General features: G+C 44.2%; 1 protein-coding gene across 2 annotated transcripts; it reads right to left on the bottom strand.

Annotated features, from left to right (window-relative positions):
- Positions 1-1936: 1936 nt before the first annotated feature.
- Positions 1937-11417, bottom strand: LOC138794999 (nuclear RNA export factor 1-like). 2 transcript variants are annotated; one of them, XM_069973939.1, is made up of 12 exons: positions 11316-11404; positions 11163-11218; positions 10920-10985; positions 10773-10828; positions 9378-9488; positions 9237-9295; positions 6843-6958; positions 6552-6591; positions 4847-4919; positions 3295-3465; positions 3048-3108; positions 1937-2104 (listed from the first exon to the last, which is right to left on the bottom strand). In XM_069973939.1, the coding sequence occupies exons 1-12, from the start codon at positions 11383-11385 to the stop codon at positions 2048-2050; spliced, it is 936 nt and encodes a 311-aa protein (XP_069830040.1). In that variant the 5' UTR covers positions 11386-11404; the 3' UTR covers positions 1937-2047. The 2 variants fall into 2 exon arrangements, with proteins under 2 accessions (XP_069830040.1, XP_069830041.1); XM_069973940.1 differs by having other exon boundaries at positions 1939-2104; positions 11308-11417.
- Positions 11418-11580: the final 163 nt, after the last annotated feature.

Raw genomic sequence — 11580 nt, 5'->3', positions numbered from 1 at the left:
TGGATTTAGATTGTGAGCAATATTGGCACAACTATTTAAAGTGCTGCGGAATCTGTGTGTGTGCTATACAAACAAAAGGATTATATTACTAATACACGCTCCGGCTTGCTTCTGTGGCTTCCGGCATCCTAACATCCTGCTCAGCCAATAAGTGGCTGTACGGGGTGGCGCGATCCGGCGGAGGTAAGTGACCGCCGCCGGATCGCGCCACGCCGTTCACCCATCCCGCGGCAGCTTCCTTGTGCAAGCTGCGGCATGAGACGAGACGTGACGTCTCAAGGCAGCTCAGCCATTCAGTGGCAGCCATTCCCGCCGCAGCCACTTATTGGCTGAGCAGGATGTTAGGATGCCGGAAGCCACAGAAGCAAGCCGGAGCGTGGATTGGTAATATAATGCTTTTATTTGTATAGCACACACACAGATTCCGCAGCACTTTAAATAGTTGTGCCAATATTGCTCACAATCTAAATCCACCTATTCGTATGTTTTTAGGTGTGGGAGGAAACCAGAGTACCCAGAGGAAATCCACACAAACACGGAGAGAACAAACAAACTCTTTGCAGATGTTGCCCTTGATGGGATTTGAACCCAGGACCCCAGCGCTGCAAGGCTACAGTGCTGACCACTGAGCCACCGTGCTGATATTCACTGGGCCATTGTGGATAATCCACAAGGAAGCTGCCGCTGGATGGGTGTACGGGGTGACGCGATCCGGCAGCGGTCACTTACCTCCGCCGGATCGCGCCACCCTGTACAGCCCCTTATTGACTGAGCAGGATGTTAGGATGCCGCAAGCCGGAGCGTGGATTGGTAATATAATGCTTTTATTTGTATTGCACACACAGATTCCGCAGCACTTTAAATAGTTGTGCCAATATTGCTCACTATCTAAATCCACCTATTCGTATGTTTTTGGGTGTGGGAGGAAACCAGAGGAAATCCATGCAAACATGGAGAGAACATACAAACTCTTTGCAGATGTTGCCCTTGGTGGGATTTGAACCCAGGACCCCAGCGCTGCAAGGCTACCGTGCTGCTATTCACTGGGCCGTCGTGGATTAAAAGGGTTATCCAGTGCTACAAAAAAAAACCATAGCTTATAGCTTAGCTTACAGGGTAAGAAAGAGAAAACATGTGCAATGTCTTTTGCCATTAAAGATATGGGTGCTGGTGTACAATCAGCAACAGACGGTCAGGAATAGCAAGCCACCATTGTCCGTCATCTCAAGTCTTGGATACAGAATTCAGTGAGTTCATCCACTTCCACAGTTGAATTGCCTCTCCAGAATGCTTCTTCAGGGTGGGTTCACACGTACAGGATCCGCAGCAGATTTGATGGCTTAGATATCAATGTAACTAAAAAACTGAACACAGCATCAAATCTACTGCGGATCCTGTACGTGTGAACGCACCCTAACAATCTTTTCATGTGCATTTAGGTTTGAGTAGGCAGGCAGGCAGGCCATGACACATCCTGGCCTGATAAGAGTTGTACTGGCAAATCCTGTATAACAATTTTTCTTCACGTCTCCGGACTAGTGAATACTGGCATTGTATAACCTGTTCAAGCAATGACCACTAATATGAGTAGAGCAGCTCTCACTTAGCACGAGGCAGCATAACCAGGTAACAGATCTGAAGACGAACATCCACCTCCCTCTGGGCATGTGAGTAGCCAAGTTAGATAGAGTAGTACAACGTGTTTCTTGTTGTCATAGTTTTCCCCTGTCTGGAGAATAGAGGACAACCAGCTGATTGGAGGGGGGTGTCCATCACTCATGAGACAGGAGGAGAAATGTGCCCAGGAAGAAACTGATTGCACTGACCCACTACGTTCATTCTCAGGCCAAACTTCTCCCTGTTCTCGGGTACGGCAGAGTCCTACTGTTCAGACCATCACCGGTCAGTTTGTAACATCCTGTAATACTGTATATTACTGTACTGTAATGTATACTCCTTTATTATTGCCCAGAAAAGTAAAAAATAAACACTCAGGTCCTTGTAGATACAAGTTGTTTTTTTTTGTTTTTTTTTCCTAATATAGTGATTAAACAGTTGTGGACAGTGACTTCATGAAGGCAACTTCTGGGATTGTACCCTCTGCCTGCAAAAGGAAAAAAAACAAAACACATTATAAATGCATAGATTTACAAGAGAAGACTATGGTATCACACGTAAAGCCAAGGACAATATAATTTATATATAAAGGATATAACACCCCCGTTACAATAACAACTGCTGGTCCACAAAATACAAGACGATGACAAAATAGAGCGGGTATAAAAATGATCAACAAAAATGGTGGCAGGTCATGTTTGTATAGTCGGCAGGATAGAAGGGAAGCAGAGAGTTATGAAAACTTTTAAATTTGTATTTAAAAAGGTATTTAATAATTTAATTTGACAGCTAGAAAATTAAAGGGGAACTATCAGCAGGTTAGACGAATCTAACCTGCTGATAGATCCTCATAGCGCCCAAGACACTGGGGAGGAAGATATGTGTCTTACCTTCCTCCTCAGCGCCGATCCCGCACTGTTGGTAGGTGTAATCTTTGTCGGGGAGCACTGTTAGGAGCACCGCCCCCACAGTGTCACCCAGCCCTTCCTCTCCATTGATAATGGAGCAGAAGATTATGCCAACTAACAGTGCAGGACCAGTGCTGAGGAGAAAGGTAAGACACATACCTTCCTCCTCAGCATCCTGGGCACTATAGGGGGCTATCAGCAGGTTAGATTAGTTGTGTCACAGGTGGGTAAGTGGTAAAGGGGGGGCCCTTCCCCTCTGTATAACCACTTTGAACAAATAAGATTGCCAGGAGTTATTGCCAGTCAGCTGTAGGTGGCACCTGTCACATATGGAGAGGGCTTAGCTTTTCAGCCTACTATATATCACCCCAGTGTATATTCACTGTAATTGTATGGTAGATTAAACTAAATGGATATTCTATATGTAACAAAGAATTATATAAGGGCAAACTAGAGGGACATGTGGTCTTCTCCCATTAGTCACCTATGTTTTCGTTGTAGACTCTCTGAATCCGTCCTTACCTTCAGCTTCATAAACATCTTTGAGGCCTGTTTAAAGTCCCAACTATTGTCCTCAAGGCACCTGATAGGACAAATGTGTGGTTACAAAGGGACATATAGTACTGACATATAACTTTTGGGTACATTTATACAGCTGCAATATGACAATTTTAGGAGTTTTGAAAAGCTTAGGAACCTAAATTCAACCTTATTTCGGTAAAATATGTAACCAGATGCGCAGAAAAAAAAACATATACACAAAACTAACTTTTGAGACCAATCTCCTTTCATCCCAGAAAACTTTGTGAATTCTTGCACCATATCTTTGGGCACAGGTACTGGCCAGCTGAAAGGGGTAGGAGCCGGTGCGGAAAATGCCTTTTGGATCTCCCCTGTGGTGGCATTTCTTATGAACTGTTGATCGTTCACAATGAGGAACCTGGGGGTTATAAGCATGTGTTATTAGTGATGTCATCTGAAATATTCAGCAAAACTTACAACATTAACTAAAAATATATTGTACAGAAAAGAAATTTATCAAGAAGCCACCAGGACTGCCCAGTTCACTCTTGATTCAGGCAGCATGAAAGTCATGACAGGTTCCCCATTGGTCGTTACAGATATTTCCACCACCACCTTTGTTTTATTCTAAGAGAGGTAATCGCTGGGTGTAATAGGTAATGTTTAGAGATGAGCGAACCTGGAGCATGCTCGAGTCGATCCGAACCCGAACGTTCGGCATTTGATTAGCTGGGGCTGCTGAACTTGGATAAAGCCCTAAGGCTATGTGGAAATCATGGATATAGTCATTGGCTGTATCCATGTTTTCCAGACGTCCTTAGGGCTTTATCCAAGTTCAGCAGACCCAGCTAATCAAATGCCGAACACTCATCTCGGTTCGCTCATCTCTAGCAATGATATAAGGAAACGATTAACCCACATGCCCAATGTTGGCTGATCCTTGTCTTTCAACATGCTCCGCAGCTCAGCACGCCAACTACCCCCCGCGCAAGTAATAGCACCAAGAGCGGGAAACGAGGAGCAAGCAAGAGCTGACCAGACAGGTCGGCGCTAGCTTGTTCCTCAGCATGGCCTGAGTAATAGGGTCTTTACTCTAAGGGTCCATTCACACTACAAAACCCTCACCTTCGAAATTGGGACTGAATCCTACCTGCTATGTGTTTCAATGGAAGGCCTCGCCTCCCATTGAAAAACATAAACGGCAGGATTCGGTGCAGACTCCGCGGGTGGGGGTCCCGCAAGGAATTTCAACGATGATTCCGTAGTGTGAACAGACCCTTAGGTGGATACAATACATGTTTTGTTCCCCATGTTTAGCAAACACAGAAGAAAACAGCTTTAGGCTATGTATACACAACGTATAGAGACCAGCCGTTCCGTGACCCAGCCGGGTCACGGAATGGCCGGTCTCTGCCCGGATCATCCCAGCCGGTACTTAAGTACCGGCCAGATGATCTTTCGGCCGTAGTGTTCTGATGCGGGCGCATCGCCGCGCGCCCGCATCTGAACCTCCCATAGCACACAGTGAAGGGAGCAGCCGGAGCCGCTCGCTTTACTGTGTGAACTGACAGGGTTTCCTACAGCCGCAATTCAATGACATGTCAGTTATTTGCGGCCCCGTGCAGGATCCCGTCCGGAGCGCATGCGATGTGTATACGCTCCAGCCAGGATCCCATAGAAAAATAGGCGTTGTTCACCCGTACAAGGTGCGGCCGTTGTTGCTGATGGCAACAATGGCCATACTTTTACGTAGTGTGAACATAGCTTTAATGTAAAAAAAAATTTCACTTCTGACTTACCTTCCATCTGTGTCTGGCACACCTAGAAACACCCGTGTAAAGGCGAGTATAGAGTCATCAGACTGTCTTTCAACTAAAGTAGTAAGAAAATCATGTCTTTATTTTCATTTTAGAAGGGAATCCGCTGTGTGTTTTACTATAGCAGGTAGGTTTGACTAGTGAGAACCAACAGAGACGATTTTCATCATTAAGGATAGGGCTATAAAGCCACTTCGAAGAGATGCAAAACTGCTCACCGCTTGTCCTACGGATCCTTCGGGCGGTGCACAGGACTGCTATGAGGCACTGCCGCCATTCAGGATACTAAAAAAGATGGATGTCCAGCTCCAGTCTGAGATTCCAGTCTCGGACTGGTGCTGGACATCCATCTTTTCTAGTATACAGCGACTTCAATCACACAACAGCAAGTCTTGTTCAAGTCACACAACCAATTTATGCGTGACTGGTCTGCAACTTGAAGTCATGCAATTCTCTTAGGGTAGTATTACATGGGCCGACGGGGGCCTGATATTAACTGTAAATGAGCGCCGATCTGCTAGATCGGCGCTCGTTTACTGGGCCTATTACACGTCTCGATAATCGTTTAGCAAGGGCTGCATGGACATAGTTACTGATACCCTTGCTGCCCTTGCTAAACTGGCATACATTACCTATCCATGGTCCAGGGCTCCTGTTGCACTGTGCTTCTCCCTGAGTCCCGCACGCTGCAGCTTCAGAGCGGCCTGTCTTAACTGACAGGCCACTCAGCCAATCACTGGCCGCGGCGGTCCCGGCCTGTGATTGGTTGAGCGGCCTGTCAGCTAAGACAGGCCGCTCTGAAGCTGCAGCGCACGAGACCCGGGGAGAAGCACAGTGCAAGAGGAACCCTGGACCATAGATAGGTAATGTATTTACATTGCTAATCATCAGCCGTGCACCGATATTATACGTAGCGGTGCACGGTCGGTGGCCGATAATTATAGGTCCAAACCTATATCAACGATCAGCCGATGACAATGATCAACGGCTGATCGTTGTGCTTATTACATGGAACGATAATCGGCCGGATATGGCCGATTCGGACGATTTTCGTTCTGTATAATAGTACCCTTACAGTTGCAACTTGGCTGTTCACAAAGTAGCTGTGTAGCAAGCAAGTTGCAGTCGCAAGGGACTTACACTTCATGGTGGCAAAGCCACATTTAACATGCAACCTGTGATCAAAAATCCATCAAGGATGTATTTTATAGCGAATGTCCGATTACAGGGTCAATGTGACACCATTCTGGCTTCTCCACCATGTTGAACACTTATTCATATTGCCTTCTAGCTGAGCAATGTTTGTAATGGGCTACAGTCAACCTGAAATCAGTAAAGGACCCCATAGACTATCAATAACTGACAGACAATATACCAGTTACATCTCCTGCCCGCCAGGTCACACTGGGGAGGGGATATTGCCACACTGTCACAAAAGAATGCTGCCAAGCAAGAGAACCTGGTACATTCGTTTTAAGACTGAAATAATTCATGCAACTCTCTATGGCCATGTGAGGTCAAGCAAAGGGCTTGGAGAGTCAGGTGTGTTAGATTACAGGACGTACATTATTAACCTTATGCTTGGGGTGGTTTGTGATAGGATGCACGCCCTATTAGCTTCTACACCACTCTGTGCGCAAAATGGAACAAGAAAAGCTATTGATGGAACAAAACAGCAGGTACTCACTTTTAAATACACCATTTACTACAAAAGACAGCATCATATCCTGTAAGAAGAAAAAAAAATATCCTATAAGGTTGGTTTCATAAGGTTTTCCCAAAAAAACTAAACGCTTTATATGTATTCACCATCTATGATCTGTTCCTGGCTCTCTATTCAATAATTTCAATTAAAAAACCTGAACGTGTGAACACACCCTTGAAGTTCCGCTCCAAAAGCCTAATAGTATAGCTGTAACAAGGTGACACACACAAGTACTTATATTTGGAGGAAACTCCCAAAAAAAATTCTACTCACAGAATGAGCAGTGAGGTCTACCACTAAGGAGCCGAGGTCATGCTGGGTACTAGGGAGCTCATCTAGGAAGCTAACAACGTTCACACGCTTGTGTCTTAGTAGTTTATTGCGGAGCTCTAGAAAGCAAGAGAATAAAAATTAAAGGTAAGTTCCTTGGGAAAAGTTATGCAAGATTGCAATGGGAACATTTCCAGACCCTTTCACTTTATTCATGAAGCCTTGTGATAAAATAAAATTAAAAAAAAAAAAAATCCCCCCATTATTCTGCATTCAGTACTTTATAATGACAAAGTGAAAAGAGAATGATGAGAAGTTTTTATTGGAACGAAAAAACAGATATAAATATTCAGGGCCTTAAAGGGGTGCTCTGATTAAAACTAACTTGTCCCCTATCCACAGGATAGGGGATAAGGAAAGAGATTGCGGGGGTTCCAACCTCCATACCCCCCGACTCCTTTGTATTGAATACAGCCATGAGACGGCACTGTACTTGGCTCTCTCCAGCGGCTCCATAGAGAATGAATAGAGCTGAGGGGCACGTGGCGACCCACAGCTGTATTTAAAACAAAAGAGCCGGGGGGGGGGGGGGGGGAACCCTTTAACTCTGCACTTAGTTGAGGCACCTTTGGCAGAGATTCCAGGCTCCAGTCTTCTTGGATATGATGCCACAAGGTTTGCATCTGGGTTTGTCAGGTTGGATGGTGACTATGGCTGGACACCATTTTCAGGTCTCCCCAGAGATGTTCTATTAGGTTCAGGTCAGGGCTCTGGTTGGGCCACTCAACGACATTCACAGATTTGTCCCTAAGCCAATTCTGTATTGGTGTTGGCTTGGCTCATTGTCATGTTGGAAGTTGAACCTTCAGCCCAGTCTGAGGTCCTGAGGCTTGGTTTAATCCAGACATTAGAATTAAGGAAAAAACTGTTCAACCAGAGACTCTTTTTTTCTCACAGTCAGAGAGTCCTTTAGGTGTTTTTTTTCTTTTGCGCAAACTCCAGACTGCTTTTATGTGTATTTTACTGAGGAGAAGCTTTTTTTCTGGCCACTTTGGTTGAGCTCCAAAGATCCTGTGTGCAGATGGAAAGACCATCACTACAGCCTCCACCAACTGGGCTTCATGGAACAGTACCCATTCAGTTCTTGGACCCCTTTCTTTCCAAGGCTCTTCTTCCCCAACTGCACGCTTCTACAGGTGACTCCCATGTGCAATCCCATTTCTGAGCTCTACCTCCAGTTTTTTCCCCTTTCATAGTTTGGCAATGCAAATGAGAGCAAAAACAACCAGACAAGACTGCGTCTTTCCAAATTATGTTCAATCAGCTAAATGTACCACAGGTCTGAATACTTTCTTTTCTCACATTCTCATTATGGGGGTATTAAATGTGGCAGAAGTTATGTAAGACATTTTTGGCCCCACATGGCTTAAAATGCGCCAACACAGGCCAAAAATTCAGCAAAATCCTGGCAGTTTAGGGCTATGTTCACACAATAATTTTCAACTGCTGTTATTTGATACCAAATAATGTTGTTTTACATACATTGGCAGCCATCACTGCAATGATGGGCGCTGGTACATTTTTTAAGTCTAAGTTTAATGATGGCCGCTTTCAACAACCTTGCGTGTGGCTATTATTAAAGGTCCATTCAATTTTGTTGAAAAGACAGTCAAATGACGGCCAAAAGAAAAAAATCGGTGTGTGGGCAACTTAAAACAAAATCTGTTGTTCTCTAAATGACGTCCAATAAATTTTGTAAACAATGATTTGATGGCCGCTGCAAACAACAGCCATCATTCTATACATGATGTGATCTAACAGCCGTCCTTTCCATGGACTTCAATGGAAATCATTGAAGACTGAAAACAACAGCCCTTTTTTTTTTTTTTTTACTAATAAAGAGTGTGTGAACATGGCCTGAAGGGGTTATCCAGGCTTAGAAAAACATTACTGCTTTCCTCTAAGAACAACATGACTCTTTGTCTCCAATTTGGATGTGGTTTTACAGCTCAGTTCCATTGAAGTGAATAGAGCTTAACTGTAATACCACACACTACCTGAGGACAGGGATGGTGCTATTTTTGCAAAAAAAAAAAAAAGAAAGTAGCTGTGCTTTTTGTAATCCTGAATAACACCATCAATAGTTGGTCTAAACTGAGGCCGGGTTCACACTACATAAAAAACACAGCCGTATTTCATAATAACGGCCGTATTTGCGCAAACAACGACTGTTGTTATGAACTACAGCCGTGTTTTTTACGTAGTGTGAACCCAGCCTGAGACTGTGACCGATTCATCAAGCAGCCTGATCCTCTTGCTCATTCCTAAACTGACCAACCTGAGGTCACTGGGTCTCAGAATTAAAAGGTTTAAGTATATCTGGACCAGTATTCTTACCCGGATCAGAAAATCTCCTTAAATTTCTGTTGTTGTTGAAATACTGTATATGTCTGCCCCTATCAGGAGAGAGGTCACATTAGAATGAAAGAAAAAAAAAAAAAAACTACTGCAAAAAAGGGTGGAGGGAGAATTACCGACCTTGGGAGACGGTGGCCTGGTTGACCACGAACAACAAGTGAACAGCAGGCATCATTGTGGTAAAAGTGAAGGAGTTCTTGACGGTCTTTACCATCGTAGCATGAGTAATATCTGCACGAGGTAAAGCACAAGCAAAAAAGAAGAGAACAAAAGATAATGGGTGAGATATATCAAACATGGTGTATAGTGAAACTGGGCCAGTTGCCCCTAGCAACCAGATTCCACCTTTCATTTCCCAAAGAGTCTGTGAGGAATGCAAAGAGGAATCTGATTGGTTGCTAGGGGCAACTGAGCCAGTTTCACTTTACACTATGCTTGATAGATCTCCCCCAATGAACGCAGAGTCTGCAAGTTATCAAACGTGGGGTTATTCGAGGTGTATGGACAGTACAGAGATCTTTCTAGTGATCTTTCATACCAAGACAGGGGGCATCCTCTATATCTAGAGAAAAGAATGATTCACTATAATAACCAATGGGGATTCTTTACTGTAAGAGCAGTGAAACACTCTGCCGCATGATGATGTGATGTCTGATTTATTGAACCACGTTATAGAAGGTCCTGGATGCCTTTATTGAAATATATAATATTACATGTTATGGGTATAAGATTTCACGCGGAGAGCACTCAGACTCTGTTGACAACTGCACCACTTTACCAGTTTTTAGGCTTATAACAGACTAGGGTTACATAGTCATGGGGGTGGTCACCACAGCTAAGTTGCTCATAAACTCATTGCAAAGTAGATTGCAGGTACTGTAATGCAAAAAAGGGGCAAAATTGATTTGTCATCTAAAAAGTTCAGTTAAAGGGTTACTCTGGTGAAATCTTTTTAAATTCAAATCAATCGGTTTCAGAAAGTTATGCAGATTTGTAGTTTACTTCTATTTAAAAATCTCAAGTCTTCCAGTACTTATCAGCTGCTGTATGTTCTGCAGGAAGGGTGTATTCCATCAAGTGTGACTTTGTGCTCTCTGCTGCCACCTCTGTCCATGATAGGAACTGTCCAGAGCAGTAGCAAAACTCCATAGAAAATGTCTACAGCTCTGGACAGTTCCTGAGGACAAAGATGGCAGCAGAGAGCATGTTCCTAAGGACAAAGTTCCTAAGACAGTTCCTAAGGACAAAGATGGCAGCAGAGAGCATGTTCCCCCACCGCAGCGCACTGAGCGCCGGGAGCTGCTGAAGTAAGCCAGAGCGGGGACCCGCTAATGTATGTACCCGGGATGCAGGGGGCTGCCCTTTCTATACGGGACGACAATCTTGCTGCAAGTATGTCATCTCATTGCAGTGACTGGGAAGGTATCCGCAGCGGATTTCAATGGGAACTCACAGCATGAAATACGGTATGTGTGAACCCACCCTAAGAAAAAAAAAAAGTAAATATCTACTCACTGGTGAAGGAATCTTAAAATGAAAGCTTTGATATCATCTGCTGGGAAAAAACTGCCCTAAAAGAAGAAAAAGACCAACTATCGGTCACTGACCATCAATTTTCCAACTGGAAAACAAAGGATTCAAGAAAAATCTATGGAATCTTACTTTACATGGTGGAGGTGTTGTAGGGACTACACCAAAATTGATGGTTGAATGCAGGTTATGTCCGTCCTAATAAAGAGAAGAACAGCAGGAGTGGGGGAAAAAGGAGAAATAGGAAAAATAAAGGGGGTGAAAATAGTGAGATACAAAAGTCAAGAATGGGAAAAGAAGAATATATTAGATGCCGCTCACACAACACCAACTATCACTGGTCAAACGCCCACAGACAATACACAGTCATCTCACCAATGGAGGGGGGTTGGCAATGCGTTTACTCATGGTCCTGACATCCAGGGCAAAATCTGGAATTTAATGAAAAAATAAAACAGGAACACAGAGAATATTAGTTTCAGCAAATATTAAATGGTCTTATTTCGTCTTATATCTTTACCTTCCTACTATAAGCCTGCAGGAAGTCTAGCTGCCCTTCCGGTGGCCAAATCACGGCTGTTGACAGTTGAAGCTCCATGTGGCATGCGATGCGGCATGCGCTGTACACCAGACGCCCATACATACAGTATTGGGTGATGGCTAGTATCAGCCCATGGCATCTGTGCAGATCCTCACTATCCCTGGTGGGTCATGATATGAACTCTGTTGAGGCTCCTCTCCCCCTCTGTGTCCGAGACCTAGACGGTCCCATAGACTAGTATTGGAAATCACA

Source organism: Dendropsophus ebraccatus, chromosome 6 (assembly GCF_027789765.1).
Source record: "Dendropsophus ebraccatus isolate aDenEbr1 chromosome 6, aDenEbr1.pat, whole genome shotgun sequence".
Classification (NCBI taxonomy): Eukaryota; Metazoa; Chordata; class Amphibia; order Anura; family Hylidae; genus Dendropsophus; species Dendropsophus ebraccatus.
Note: the sequence above shows the minus strand (reverse complement) of the source record. Positions and strands in the feature narration are given on the sequence as shown.